The sequence below is a fragment of the Varanus komodoensis genome, unplaced genomic scaffold, assembly GCF_004798865.1.
Source record: "Varanus komodoensis strain SLA01 unplaced genomic scaffold, ASM479886v1 scaffold7_3, whole genome shotgun sequence".
Classification (NCBI taxonomy): Eukaryota; Metazoa; Chordata; class Lepidosauria; order Squamata; family Varanidae; genus Varanus; species Varanus komodoensis.
Genome location: NW_025336480.1, coordinates 22,830,048 through 22,846,223, shown reverse-complemented (window position 1 = coordinate 22,846,223; position 16,176 = coordinate 22,830,048). Strand labels below are relative to the sequence as shown.

General features: G+C 44.7%; 1 protein-coding gene across 1 annotated transcript in view; it reads left to right on the top strand.

Moving 5' to 3' along the window:
* The window catches only part of PCSK2 (proprotein convertase subtilisin/kexin type 2), a 140,600-nt gene that overhangs the window by 118,643 nt on the left and 5,781 nt on the right, over positions 1-16,176 (top strand). Inside the window, exons 9-11 of the mRNA XM_044454522.1 lie at positions 7,693-7,908; positions 9,659-9,759; positions 11,264-11,491. Coding sequence (XP_044310457.1) covers positions 7,693-7,908; positions 9,659-9,759; positions 11,264-11,491 — 545 coding nt within the window. The remainder of the gene's footprint in view (positions 1-7,692; positions 7,909-9,658; positions 9,760-11,263; positions 11,492-16,176) is intronic.

Sequence of the window (16,176 nt, the reverse complement as noted above, 5' to 3'; positions counted from 1 at the left end):
GGGCAGTCATCTCAGGGCTGCTCTACTTCCCTCCTGCATTGCAGATATGAATTGAGCGGAGACTAGACAATTCCCAAGGTCCCTCCCAATTGTACAAGCCTGAAAGATGGTTGTGGCCATGCACCACCTATATCTAATTTCGGGCTGTCACTGCTTATGCTTGTGCATGCATTCTGGTATAAGAATAGAACCATATTGGACCCCCGAGTTCCTTTAGCATCCCTGCGGGAGAAAAACAACTGTAAACAACTCTTCTCACACTTTTGCATTCATTCTTGTTTTAAAAATAATATCCCCGTGCGTTGTCCTTTTGTGCATATTCAGCCACTCTCTCCCCTTCTGTGTGCATGGAGAACTCTCCATGGAATGCAAAATCTAATTTCAAACTATTTTCAGAACAGGAAAGTACTTATTCAACAGAAATGTCATCAATCTTTAATAAAACTCCAAGATGAATACACATGGAGACTCTCCCTTTGCTAACGAGGGCCTGATTTTCAAATACCAAGGAGATTACTCATGAATAAATGAGAACTGAAATACTGGCTAAACAAGTGAGGCATATCAGAAGTTTTAATTTGCTGCTGAACTAAAATTAATTATTGTCAGTGTCCAGGAAGGGCCACGAGAGAATAAAACACTCCAGCCCCGGCCTAGTATTCTTGTCTGCATTGCAATAAAACTGGAAAGCACATAATTGGAAATGATTCTCCTCTCAATATTCGGTGAAGGTGATTCATGGAGCAACTGCAGGGGCTGCACTCAACTCCACACAGTTAATTGGGTGAGGAGCTCGCTAGCAGAGCTGGTCTCCTACAGGAATTCTGCACAGAAGATGCTTCCACTACTGGAAATATCTTCCTCAGGGTCTTCCAATGTGAGTCATGAGCTGCAAGAAGCGAAAGTTACTTACTCAAGATGCTTTCTGCCCAAAGCAGGGGTGGGCAACATGTTTCATGCAGGTGGTGGAGCCCAGGGGATAAGGGGTGGTAGGAATGGAAAACGAGGAGGAGGAAGCTGAATGGAATATGGAGCAAGGGAACTAAAGTCTCCTGAAAGAAATCAGCTAACACCTCTGGCAAGGACGGGAAAATGCACCAGCAAGAGGGTGGCGAAGGCAATGGAAAGCTCTGTGCCAGTGATCTGATGTTTTTAATAATATCCATACATGCTTCTGTATGTATCCACAGTAATGTATACATATGAAATGCATACGCTCATACAAGTTACTAGCAATTTTGCATAGGATTTTTAAAAGCGGACCAAATAGTCAAATAAAGGTCCACTTGAAGGTGGCATTAGAAAAGTATGTCACTTGTGAGCATACCTCACTGGAATCTCTCTGCACAAGCACAGATACATTTCCAGCAGTTTTCTGAAAATTGTTGAAAACAGGTTCACAGTCATCTTGCTCGCAATTCTCAATTTAAGTTGCACAAATTTCCGCAGCTGACTTAATTGGACCAGCTTTAGTCTATGGAGGAACTTTGTGTAGATTTGGGGAGATCTGCAAAATATTCCCTTTGATCACTGCTTGGTTTGCACAAATCTCTTGTTTGCACACCGGAAATAGCAGCCACAAATGCACACACAGGTCTGGCATGAGGCCAGCAGTGAAACCATGCCTGGAGAATCCTGGCAATCTCAAAATCACTCAACCACCCACCCCTAGGTGACATTTACATGCCACTGGTTCAGTTACGAAAAGCATTGTCAGGTCCTTAATCTAGCGTATTCTAGATGTTTATCACCCTGTGTTGTACCATCAGTCTTATATTGATGAAGAGAGTGTGGAGACTGCACTAATACTGGCCATTTGTTAATTTCCATGAGGCAGCTCAATAATTTAAAAGAATGTGCACATTAGCACATATTAAAGACTATTTGAGTACAACATTTATCTGTATAACCTCCTCCCAAAAAGCAAAAAAAATCTAATCAACAATTGTCTGATTAGTCAGAATGCAGCAATCTGTCTTTTTTCTATTTGCATTTGTATACTTTTTGTATACCTTGCATACAAAACCTTGTCTAACGAGTACTTATGGATCCAGGGCCACTGGTCCTGACCAGCCACTGTCAGTGCTTTCAGTTATGATGGAAACTCTGATGTACCACCAATTCTGAGATACCACCAATTCTGAAAATATTTGCCATTCTCATGGTGGATAGATCTAAACTTCTCTTGGCTCCTCTGGTTCTTGGCTGCAGAAGTTCATTTAGCATAGAAATGTTTACATTCTGGCTTCACTTCCATGCACTATACCCAGACAGAACTTAGACATAACCACACGCATATAGGGCAACCTTCTCAACCTTGTGCTTTCCCAGTGCATTGGACCAGATCTCTTATAATTCCCAGTTTGCATGCCCATTGGCTATGTTGGCTGGGAATTAATTTTCCAGATGTTGCAGTCTACATCTGGAGGGTGCTAGGTTGGGAAGGCTGATACAGGGGACTGAACACTGGGTCTGTATCCTGCAAACTTGTGTAGAGCAGAGCTTATGCATGCTTCTGTCAATACCTGAAGGTTAGGGATGAGGCCAGGATGCAATCACATCATGACCTTCCTCCACAACACACATCTCTTCTATACTTCTGCCCAGGGTTACAGACATTGAAAGATAATTGCTACTGATACGTGGTGCCCATTTTCCTTCCAGTAGTGAACTAAGTGCTCTATGGATCTCAGGCATGACACGGCCCTGTTTATCACTTGCAAATTAAATTGGACAGGCAAGGGACAGATGGGGAAGAGAAATCAGGGACTGACAAATAGCAACCAGCCATTGACCTGTATAGAGATATTGGTTTGACAGTGGCACAAAGGAAGATTTGGTAAAACCAATTCAGTTTACAGCTTGTTGTTTACCTTCAGAGATAAGGTTCTCGGGAATAATTATGTGTTCAACTGGCTGGTTACTTTCTCTTGGTTTCCTCTGTATAATACAGACATCTTCTAGTTACTGTCATGAGGCATTTCCTCTGCCTTGTTTCAAATTGCTTGTCATTTTCCACACGGTCTTTGGCTTACGTCCTTAGGCCTCACTCCCAATTGTAACTGCATTTTCAATGCTCGCCATTGCAACTACCCAGATCCCTCCTTTCCAGTTCCTGTCCTTGCTTTTCTTCCAGCCTCTGTTGTTTTCTCCATTGTAAGCTCCTTGGGGACAGACAGCTATCTATTTTTCATTATATAATATCTGTACAGTCTGATAAATGAATGGTTGATCAGTTAGTTCATTAAATATGTCATGGTTGATCAAGTAATCATTGCTTAAAATATCTAAGAGCTGTTTTATGTTACTTTAGGGTACATCAAGCTCAGAACTTCCAGTCTGGTATAATATGGAGTCATGCATTTTATTCCTCAGGGTTTCACATCTTTCTCAGCTGAACTATCTGAGGTTTCGATCTGGTAGCTGACACTGTCACAAGTTCTATGCTTTAGACATAAATATGCACTAGGATATATGCTGTATTTATATATGATAGTCATGAACTTTGGCTTTGGGTTGTTATGCTTGCCTCACTTCTGTAATATTTGAGTTTATTTATGAATATACAGATTTGCACCATTCAGCACTCCAGTAGAGTGCCAGATCTCCTCCACACTAGATCAGAAGCAGGCAGCCCCTTAAAACATACTTTTTCAGAGCTTTCTGTCTCTTCCTCTCACTCTGTACCTCTCAAATACTATTGTTTGTAGCTAGGTTGTATCTTCTAGTCTCCTTAGACCATTTACTAGTACGCTGGGAGCACCTTGCTATGCAGGGTCTTAACTGCTTTGGTGTGATCCATCTACTCATGCTAAATAAGCTCTATGCAAAACCCACCACTGGAAATAGAGTGCCGGCCTATTATATGGAGGAATTAAGCTGATGACAGAATTAGCTTTACTGAAATGGTTGTTTATAAATACCTTTTGAAGAAGTTCAGATGGTCAGAGAGGAGGAGAATGGGGAGCTGGAATGCTGCATACCGTCTCATCAGTGGAGTTGCCCTAACTTCTGTATGCACTCTTTCTGAAGAGGTAAGATGGAGGTTGGTTCAACAAAACCTGATATTCCAGCTATATGGGAGCAGAGCTTGCTCAGTATCTGGGTGAATGGCAAGGCAAGGTCTGCCTGCTCCCCACCCACGTGTGCCAAAGAAGTCGAACCAGAAGCAGGCGCGGTTGCTTCAGCACGTGGCATGCAGCTACTCACTGCTACACATGAGCTTCTCCTGCCCTGCCCAGGCAACCTCAGTACCATGTTGGATCGTGGTTCTGCCCTCTGCACACTGGCTTCAGTGAGCACTGGCCACCTCTGGGTTGGAAGCCATTCCTCATATGAATGTTCTTGGGGGGAAAAATCTGTGATGATCACAGATATTCATGTTCTTTTGAAATATACTCTATAACAGGGGTCCTCAAACTTTTTCACCAGGGGGCCAGTTGAAAGCTGCAGGTGCTGGGCGCGGGCCGGAAAGGGTGCCGGCTGTGTGCGTGGGCTGGCGTGGGGGTGGGGTGCACGGCAAGGGGAGGCGAGGGGCTGGCGGGTGCACAAGGCAGCGGCTGGCTGGCTTGCTTGCTTGGAGATCATTTTCTCCAAGTGAGCAAACCGCTGCCTGCCTGCACATGGAGCGAGGTGGGCAGCGGCAGGTGCGCATGCGGGCGTGGGCGCAGCAGGTCCAGATAGGCATGCCGGGCCAGATAAATGGGCATGGCTGGCCAGATCTGGCCCCCGGGCTGTAGTTTGAGGACCCATGCTCTATAACGTGTGGATTAAGAAATGGACAGTAATGGGAGATACCGAAAGCCCTTACAATGGCTGAGTGACTTCAAACTTGGAAAGATAAATACCCACTGCCTAGCATCTTACGCATTTGGACATGTCTCCCACAGCCATTTTTGTTATATTTGCAAATACTATATTACTACTACTACTACAACAATTAAGCTCAGCTAGCAGGCATGCCAGCCCAAGATAGTTTGCTGCCTGAAGTTGAGGCCAAATGGTACCTCCTTCAACCTGCTATGGCCAGCAGTTCATTGCATCGTTCCCATGTTGAGCTGCCTGCACCCGCCACTCTGTTCATGTGGTCCTCTGAAGCAGATGGCTTCACATTTCTACATTGCAGGGCCAGCCCTGGCTGGGAGCAGTGCCTGAAGGAGCAGAGCACAGGGAGATGAGATAGGGAGGAGGAGGATTTTCTCATGTTAAAATGAGTCCATAAGTTCCTACCCCACTTTATAGAAACATAAAAACAGAGCAAGTCAGAAGGGACCTCCCGGGCCATCTAGTCTGACCTCCGGCACCAGCCGGCTCCGCTCACGACATGCCCACCACATGCACATCCAGCCTATCCTTGAACACCTGCACTGATGGTGCCTCAACGACCTCTTGTGGAAGCCCATTCCACACCCCCGGGGTCCTGACTGTCAGGAAGTGCTTCCTGGCATCCAAACGAAACCTTGGCTCCCTGAGCTTTGCTCCGTTGGAGGGTGTCGTGCCTTCCTCTGCAGGGGAGAACAGGTCTCTACCCATCTCCGTGTGACATCCCCTCACATACCTGTATGTCGCCAACAGATCCCCTCTGAGTCTTCTCCAGGCTGAAGTGATCCAGTTCCCTCAGTCTTGCCTCATACCCCATCCCCTGCAAACCGGCCACCAACCTTGTGGCCCTACGCTGCACTGACTCTACCTGGCTATATCCTTTCTGTAATGAGGGGCTCAAAACTGAGCACAATACTCCAGTTGTGGGCACACCAGAGTCGTATAGAGTGGTAGTAATACCTCTCTCGATCTAGAAGCCACACTTCCGGCTATGCAACCAAGGGTGGCATTTGCCCTCTTGACCACCGCATCACACTGCTGACTCATGTTTAGCCTGCAGTCAACCAGTACCCCGAGGTCCCTTTCACAAGTGCTGCTCTCCAGCCACTTGTCACCTAACCTGTACTTATGACAGCTATTCCTATGCCCCAAGTGCAAGACCTTGCACTTATCCACATTGAACGCCATCCTGGGGGACCCCGCTTGTCACTGGCCACCATCCCGATGATTCCCCACTAATGGTTACCCTCTGCTTTCAGTCAGTCAACCATGCCCTAATCCACCGGACAGTGCTTTGGTGTATCCCAAAACTCCTCAGTTTTTCCACCAGGATACCATGGGGCACTTTGTCAAAGGCCTTGCTGAAATCCAGGTATACCACATCCACTGCATCCCCTCCATCCAGCCATCTTGAAACCTTGTCATAGAATTCCACAAGGTTTGTCTGGCAGGACCTGTTTTTGCGGAAGCCGTGTTGTATGGCTGTCAGCCTCCCTTCCCTATCTAGCATCACTAGATCTTTCTCTATTATGAGCCTTTCCATTGTTTTTCCTACAATGGACATAAGGCTAACAGGTCTGTAATTCCCCATGTCCCTTCTACTACCCTTTTGAAAATTGGGATCACTGATGCCACCCTCCAGTCCTCTGGAACTTCACCCGTTCTCCACGAGGCCTCAAAAATGGAGGCCAGCGGGCATGAGAGAACCCCTGCCAACTCTCTAAGTACTCTCGAGTGTAACCTGTCAGGGTCTGGAGCCTTTGTAATGGCCGATGCCTTGAGGAGCCCCTCGACTTCAAGGGGGGTGACTCTAATCTGTGCCCCTAAGTCCCCAGCCTCATCTAATCTCCTATGCAGATATCCCCCATCCTGCTTTGGGGAGAGCACAGAGGTAAAATAGTCATTTAGCATCTGTGCCTGTTCCCTCACATCAGCCACTGGATCTCCTTCCTCCTTATTTAGTGGTCCCACCACTTGTCTCCCCTTCCTCTTCCTATTTACATGCTGAAAGAAGCCCTTTTTGTTGCTCTTGATATCCTTGGCAAGTCTCGGCTCATAATCAGCCTTAGCCTTGCGAAGAATCCTTCTGCAATGGACCTCCTCCTCCTGCTATACCCTTTTGCTTATTTATACATGATTCCAGGACAGAAGAAGGAACCCAAAGGTTGCTTACCCACTGAAACTGATTAGGTGTTACTCATCACCATTGAAAACCAAGCAACGTATTTCCCTAACCCACTTAAGTCCTTGGAAAGAACTGGAATGGGATATCAGATGTAAGGAATTCAAATTTCTTAGTTTGGTGCATGGCTGAGCAATGAGTTCTTCTTACTTACTGGAAGTCTAGTGTTTACTACAACATGATCCTAGGTTAGACTTTAATCTGGATCAGGCAACCTGACCCTGCAATTCACATTGAAAGGAAAGGGCCAAGTTACATTAAATGCATGTCAAGGCTAGCCAAGCTTCCTAGCAACCCCCAGACTTTTCAGAATGGAAGTTTGTAAATTGCCCATGCCTGCCCCCAGTAATTGAGGGATCCAGCAGGCTAAGTAGATTTGTGTATGTCATAGTGAAACCCTCGCTCTGCACCTATTATCCCTTCAACCTGTTCTTCTAAGGTGGCTTACTAGCTGCAGATACTGATAAAATAAAGAGATAAATGGGGAACACTCTGCAGACAGAAGAAAATGCAAGTGGCTGAAATTTGTCTTAAATGGACTTGTGCAGAATTCATACATTTATCACTTCAGATAGCTGTGTGTTGCATCTCCTTTAACCTGATTTTCTCCATGTTAACGGCTCCCCAACATGATAAAATGTGCCTGTGTTAGCCTGAACCTAACAAATTGAATTACTCTTTTTCTTCAGGGCCGTGCTGGCAAAGGAAGCATCTACGTGTGGGCTTCTGGAGATGGGGGAAGCTACGACGATTGCAACTGTGATGGCTATGCATCCAGCATGTGGACAATTTCCATCAATTCTGCTATCAATGATGGCCGAACAGCATTGTACGATGAAAGTTGCTCCTCGACTTTGGCCTCGACTTTCAGCAATGGGAGGAAGAGAAATCCTGAGGCTGGTGTGGTGAGTGAAGCAATTGTGCTATTAGGTATTGTCCTTCGAGAAACATCGTGATCTCTTTTTTATTAGAGAAGGTCTCGTATTCCTGACCAGATGGCATGTTGATGGCTCTCCATTGGTGGAGAGGAGCATCATGGAATAATAAAAAATAGTTCAAATCAGTCTAAGCTGCCAACTGTTGAAGAGGAACAGTAATAATAAAAGCAGAAATTAGCTGTTTTTATTTTCTGTTCTGTGCCTACGTAGCTGGTTATTTAGTAAATGTCCAGATTTTCATTTTAGTCACATTTTTGCTCCATGACAATTAACCATTTGCTATAGTTGCAACATACAGTAACTTAGCACAACACATTGCCAGTCCAATATAATCTTTCATAATGTAATAGTATCATTTTATGTGCTCAGTCTAATAAAATATCTAGTCTTGATAAGACTAGTCTTGATAAGACCAGATAAAACTACAGACCAGTCAGAAAAAGATTCAGGAGTCACATCATTTTAGTTGTGTAGTCCCAAAGTAAAACAAATGTTTGGAAATGTAGAGGGGACGTCATAAGTTGTAAAATCTGAAAGTTAGGCAATGTCTTTCAAATAGTTGTGTGGTGGATTATGAAGCACATAACATGGGAAGTACCACTTCTTGTGTTATTGTTAAAGAAGTGAAAAGAAGATGAGGGATGTTTAATTGAGAAAGTGAACTGAAAAGTTTAATTTTCCAGAGTCCAAGGAAGATAAATTCCATCTTAATTTTTGATATGGTGCAATTGAGTCAAGCCAACTTCACCTTGTAGAGGAGTTACATTGTTTAATTGTTACCACACATGGCAAATGGCAGCTCATTGCATCTTCAGCTATTTCCAAATGGAAGTGAGTGAAGTGCAGCTTGTTGCAACAACCACGTAACCAGTTCAGATGGTGAAGCCAGCTTGCCTTAACTTCACTGCATCCAAGGAAGAGTCTTCATAGGAGTCCATCCAGTTCTCTCTCCATGGTAACTGGTGCATCTGAGAAAGTGTGGGTGGAGATGGGAGCAGAATGGACCAGTTCTGCTTTCAGTATTATTACAATAATAATGGGAATTGACCAGGCAATATGCACAATCACTCCCTCTAGTGACTCTGCAAAGCTTGCCTAGTTCCCCTGGTTACAAGTCTTGCAGTTTACAACTTTGGATCTAGCGTTCCTTTGAATGGAGCTTCACACCCAGGATGCTCCAGATGGAGGGCAGGCTTTGCTGATTTCTCCTGCAGCCTCCTGGGCTCCCTGAAAAGCTGCTCCAGAGGGCTGGGAATTGGGAGACGCTCCAGAACCATCTGTGTGGCTGTGGTGGGGAGGGAGAATTGCCAGACATGGTCTTCCAGGAGCCTACACTGGATCCACTGGAAGAAAAGGAGCCCTTCTTTGTGTGGAAGGGAGGATCTGGACCCTATCCCGAATCTTCAGATGCCGCTTGCATTTAGCAAACATCTGAGTGAATTTCGATCCACTGATGGATGAATGCTTGAATAAAGTCATATGGACTGTTTTGTATCTGCTATATGCACTTTTTGATGTATGCCTTTTAAATGGAGTTGTTATTTATTATTTCACCACTTTTTCCAAATGTGTGGAAAAACAGTACTTTTAACTGTCTGCTGCTCAATAAATGAAAGGCGTAACACATAATTCAATTCCATATTGGTTTTATATGCCTACCCAGCTTGAAGGAGTAGAGAATTGTCCCTCCCATGTGCTTCTCTCTGCTCCCTTGCAGGCTACAACAGATTTATACGGCAACTGTACCCTGCGCCACTCAGGAACATCTGCAGCTGCACCGGAGGCTGCTGGCGTCTTCGCCCTTGCGCTGGAGGCAAAGTGGGTGAACGCAGCCATCGATTACATTGTTAAGGGCTTCAGTACCTCCTATTTACGGCTATGAACATGCCTCTTAAGCTTGTATGAGCTGACATTTTACAAATCCCTGTGATATAGTAAAGCTGTGCTTTAAACGGCTTCTTCCTGAATAGACATTCGTTCACAAATGTAAAGAAAGATGTGAAGAGAGCCTGGTGCACTCTTGCAGTGGCACTCGTGCCCTGCCGTGGCTCTCTTGTCCCACACCTGGCCCACGTGCGTCTTGTGCCTTGGTTGCTGACTGGCTCCCACATGCATGTTTCTTTAACACATTGCCTGCATTTCCTACGCAGGCTTTCTTGTCAAGCTACCCCTTTGTTGCCATAATGGGGGTTAATGTCAAGGGGGATGCAGTCAGAAAGGGTTACTTTTCCCCTCCCCACATGTTACAACACTCCTCCCAATTTCTGCCTGCATGGTAGTTAAGTTTAGAGGTGAGGGAGGCTTTTTCTGTTGGTTTGCGACAATCTGAGGCAGGGGACCACTTCATTGAATGATTTATTTTGTGACGTATGATTTGGATGAAAAATTAATTGGCTGGCTTTGCCTCCTGTGAAGCTTAATTAATTCCTAGCAATTATTTCTACATTATATATATATGTATAGGTTTAAATCTGCATATTCTCTTTGTATGCAGATCTGTTCTGTGTTCAGTAGGAATTGCTGGGCAACTCTAAATGCCTGGCAAGACACCTGTCCTTGGAGCATAATGGGAGAAAGTTGCTCAGGCTGCTTTGGTGAATCCTGCCTTTCGGCACTGAAGAGCCACATTCCCACTATTTTATCCTTCGTCATAATGTATTCTCCATCCACATACCTACTGACTCCTTCTCCACAGCTCCATTTATTCAAAGCACTGCATGGTTTTGTCATAAAAAGACTCAGTCCCTGACTAAATTTGCAGGTTGCATGTTAAGAGAATGTTGGGGGGCAGCAGAGTTTGTTTTACTTGTTTTTTTAAAAAAAGACACATGGAGGGGAAGGCTGAACTAGAGTTGTCAATATGAGTTGTATCATAGTAATACAGATTTTGTAAAAGTGGTATTTTGTTTAACAAAATGAGCTCTGGTGCAGCATTCTCCCTCCCTTTAAAAATCAGTTGAAAGGAAATCCAGTTGATAGGATGATCCTTTGACTGGGACCAGCTCAAAGGTTACAAAGAAATGCACCTGCTTTTGAATTCATCAGAATTCAAGAGCAATGGCCTCTCTCTCTCTCTCTCTCATTGTGTTATTTTGAAAACATTTGAGTCTCCAGTTATTCAGAGACAGATTTGATATATGAAATTTGATGAACTAAATGCTTACTCCTCTCTTTGTGGCAGTCCTTTTGTTGGCCCCAAGAAACATTGGACTCTACTGTTTCTTTGGGGTTCTTGTTTTTGTCTGTCTGATGCATGAAAATAGTCTTTTTTGAAGAAGTCCTTCCTAGAGATGCCAGCTCTCACCAGATTGCTCTCTTGCAGTGTGGATCTGACATGGAGAGACATGCAACATTTGACAGTGCTCACCTCCAAAAGGAACCAGCTCCATGATGAAGTTCACCAGTGGCGAAGAAATGGGGTTGGCCTAGAATTCAACCACTTGTTTGGCTACGGTGTCCTAGATGCTGGGGCAATGGTTACGATGGCTAAAGACTGGAAGACTGTCCCAGAGAGGTTTCACTGTGTTGGTGGATCCATACAAGAGCCACAGTAAGTGAAAGCAAACGTTAAGGCCTCAGTCTGGTTGGAAGTTAAGAAACTTGTTCTCCCATTATGAACAGTGGGATCTAGCCTACAGAATCACAAGACCACTTGCAAGGTCGGTCCCCAAGAGCAAGATTATCCCAAGTGGTTCAGATGGCACCTTCGACTGGATGGCTGGAAGGAAAAGCATTGTGGTACTCTTGCTATTTCCAAATTCCCCTGTTGGTACTGGGGACACAATCACCTTTGTTTCACCTCAGCAACACACACGTGGTGATGCCTCACTAGTCAGAAGGCATTCAGGTACCCACTGATCAAGTTAGAATTGGATACAATTAAACAGAGGAAGGCTCAACACATATAAATGGGTTATTATTGACCACTCTTTGCTTAAGCAACAGAGCAAGTGCAATGCATACAGCATATGCAACACATTAAGTCCTGGAGAAACTGTTGTAGAAGATCCCTCAGACAGAGCTTGGTTACATAGGCTGATACAAAACATGGTCCGACCCACTGGAAGGTGAAACAGGATCTCCTATTAATTAAATGATATACAGAAGTTTGGAATATACAGTAGCAGTTAATGACAAGCTGATGTGCGAAATAAAGGTGAAAAAAGGATTGGTAAATAAGAATTATTTTAACAATATATGGGGTTTGTTTATTGAACATGTGTTAATAAAAGTGGAGGGTACTAAACCTCCAATGGTTGTATTACATTTTTGGATGGAAGGGGGTATTTAGGAAAGAATGGAAAATTAAAGGGGAAAAAAGCTAGGCAGTCATGGTCTTGGTGGAGGGGCACACTAAAGGTGACTTTCTTTTGAGCAGGGTTCCTTTTTTTGTCATGTGGGCCGGTGGGTCCAGAGTCAGTAGGACTATGCATCCACTCTGGATTTCAGTCCGAGTTGTGAGTTCGGTCTGCATTTCAAAGTAGTCATCCATGGCACTGAACCCCATCTCCAAAATAGGATTGGCACCCTGGAGAGTTCCTCAAAAGCTCAGAGTAAAAACTGGAGTGGATTCACAGCCCCAGTGAGATTGGAGCAACCCATCTCCACTTGAAGTTTGAATCTAATGATTCCTCGGAATGTTAGGGAGCATTTTCTGAATGCTGTTTGGGTCTTGATAGCACCCAGGTAGTGTTTTTAGTCATTCCACGACAAATCTGGTGGCTGCTTTTTCACTCAAGAAAATCAACATATTTTTCAGAATGCTGCAAGTCACTCCTTAATTTACAATGGGAAATGTATTTGAGAGCATTACTCATTATTTACTTATATTAAAACATGGGCAGTGTCCAGTGCTACCACTCCCAGGTTGCCAGTGGGGGACAGCACTGCTTCCATTCCACAAGCAGCCAGTCTCACCATTTCCATGGCCAAAATGGTACCCACCACTTGTGGCACAAAGAGCTAGCATTCCCAGAGGCCGGCCCCCAGATAAGCAGACACACTAGTTCCTGGACCAGTTTCTTGCTTATGCAAGCTGTGGAGTGCATGCTGCCGCTTATTTAGTGTAGCCCATAAAATCACTAAATTTTTGCTCTGCAAACAGCAGGTGCCAAGATTGGAAGAGGTTTCATGGTGCTGACTGCTGGATACTGCCCAAGTTGGTATCACTTAGAATCAAGATTACTCACGTTGGTTATTTAGTTGGAATGCTGCCCCCGTCACACACATACTTTTCAAACCACATTACAAAGTGACACCATTTCAATACTTTTTTTTCCTTCAAGATAGTTTTTGGGCTGAATGCCCAGACTTGTTGAGATAAGACATGAGCTTTTACTCCTCTGAGATTTTTATTTTTATTTTTGTAAAGCATTTATTTGTCTCTGCGTGAGGTCTCTCTGGCCCTCTCAGAGTTCTGTAAAACTTGCCTCTAGACCACCTCAGCTCCAACATTTTGCCTGCCTTCATTTCAGCACTAGAACATGTATTACCTGGGGCAGTAGAGCAAGGTCTTGAACTGGACAGTATCCCCCCATCCCCAAGACATGGCACCAAGGTCTGCAGGAGGCATACAATTTCTTGGTAGGTTTTGTGCCCGAAGAAAAGTATCGCACTGTGTTATATGGAAGGCACTTCCTTTCCTGTTCCGGCATCGGATCTGTTCCCATGTGCAGGGACCATTTCGTGAAGTTTGTTGTCTGTACTGAGGTCTAGATTACGTGGCAGCGCTGTCAGGGTGGGCTCAGATGTGCTATTTGAGGCAAAGGGGAATGCCTATCTCCATCTGGGTCCACCATTAATTACTAATTAGTATTTAGTCATTAATTAGTAATTAAGCCAACTCTTCTTGGCTTAATCTGGGGCTGGGATACATAGATCTTTTTCTGAGAAGAGAAGAGAAGAGAAGAGAAGAGAAGAGAAGAGAAGAGAAGAGCTCATTTTGGAAATCTGGAAATATCATTTGGGATGCAGCATGGTTTGAATGCCTCCTATCCTCTCTTCCCCCACAAAACATGTCCCCAGGTATCCATTTCCAGTCTTTTACTCGGTGGAGTGGCAGGATGGCAAAGGCCTCCCCGTAGCACTTCCGTTCCTCTCTGGTGTCCGACACCAGAACGACGTATCCCACGAAGCCCAGGGGAAGGAATTTTTCAGGGTGCCCTTTTGCAGCCTTCCCATTTCCCTGTGAAAGAGGCTGCCATTTTTCTGCCTGCTCTGTGGGAATGTTGAGAATTCTGGAGAAATTTCTCAGGGAGCAAGACTTCTGAACTTTCCTTCCTTTAAAGAGGTGATGGAAAGATATGCACGTGCTCTTTATTTTACCATTTTCATTCTGTTCTGCCCTTGGAGCCTCTCAGTCTCTCTGCATAGCAGAGAAAAGGATCCTAAAGAACTTGGCAAGGACTTTCTCCCCTGCTGTTTTCCAGTGCTTTGGGCCTGTTTGCTGAGGGTCTGACAGCTGAATCAGGCATTAGGTGGGTTTTTTGCTGGAAGAGGAAGAGAAAGATGAAGACCACCACCACCAAGAACTAACAGCTCCCTTAATTGTCATGCATTCAGCAGAAGTAATATAAATTCATTCTTAGGGTTTGAATGAATTAGGAGCTTCAAAGCCTGCACAGTCTATATCTAACCACCCCATTCTTGCAGATGTACCAAACTGGTGTAACTCTTGAATAAGCTGGTACATCTTCTACGTACTTATTCCTTCATCATGGCTCCTGCCACTGCTCTGGTTCTACAAGGAGGAAGTCCCTGCAGGTTTCTTTCTCAATAAGCCCGCAATCAGTAAATATCACATAACAGTATCACAATCATGCAAAGGCAACCAGACTATATCAGGGAGCCTAACATAGTGACACATGAAGTTATGTTGCAGAATTCAGGATGTATTTTGATATTGTGCATGCACAAAACCTCTTAAACATGGCAATTCCATTTTTTCCATTAATAAATTTTTTGCAGGCAGGAAAAAAAAGATGGAAGAACTGTTAGGAGAATACAGGAGGGATTAGAGTGGAAGATAACCTCCTGTGAAATCCCATGGAGGGGACACCATGAAAACAGAGTACCCTGGAAGTTGTCCATGACTAGTGCTGAATTGGGGGCAATTACAGGTTGATTGTAGTCCACACTGTTCCAGTTAAATGATAAAATTAAATTAAGACACTAAACTTCATTACATGTAACTTCATTGCATTCTTCTCTGACTGATTCTACTGTGAGGTGGTGACTCCAGAATATTTCAAATACAAGTAGTAGTTTGAATGCTGTACCATCGCAGCATTAAATATTCTGTTTGTTTTCTCCAAGTCTCCAGTTAAAGGCAAGGTAGTAAAATTATGTTCTGATTAGCCTCATGTGACAAGCAGAATGAGTCAACAAACAAATCAATTAATACTAATTGACTGCAGTAGCTAAAGTTCAATTGTGTTATTTTAAATACTAACCTAATGATGAACAATTTATGCCTCTAACAGCTGCAATTTACCTTTTCAGGGTTGCCTTTGAAAATAGTTACGCTTTATAGTGGGGATGGGCAGCCTTTTGGGCCCAAATGCACATTTGTCATTTCTGCATTTGCTCCAGGAATGGGAGCCATTGTGGACCCACCATGCATCTTCCCTTCCCTTCCCTTCCCTTCCCTTCCCTTCCCTTCCCTTCCCTTCCCTTCCCTTCCCGTGAGTCCCTCTATTTTACCCCCAGCATGGATTCTTTTCTTCCTGTCCCCTTCTTCCTTTATTCCCACTTGGGATTTCACTCCCACGCCACTTTCCTTCCATCTCACCACTGCACACCCATCCCTACAACTGCATTTTCCTTCCCTCTGCCACACTCATCCTCGCCTCCTTGTCCTCTCCCTGCTGGGATGCAAGCGTTGGCTTCTGGGTGCTCACCTCTGCTTCCTTCCAAGCCTCTCGCCCATGATCCCCCCACCCTGCCCACCGCTGCACTCTCCTCCCCCTGCTTCCTCCCGTCCTGCTGGGGCTGCAGCAGTGAGCAGGGGGACATGTGGCACAAGTAGCAGTGGGAGGAAAGTGGCAGCCTGGGGAGGGAATGGGAGACGCGGGAGTCCAGTCAGTGGCCCCCACTGTATCCACAGGGACCCCATTGCCAACCCCGGCATTACGGGAAAGCAAAATAGCACACATCTCAAGCATGATGCTCTCACAGTTCTGTGCTACTTTATCTGAAGACTTATTTTAGCTCATTAAATTATATTTGGGCAAAACT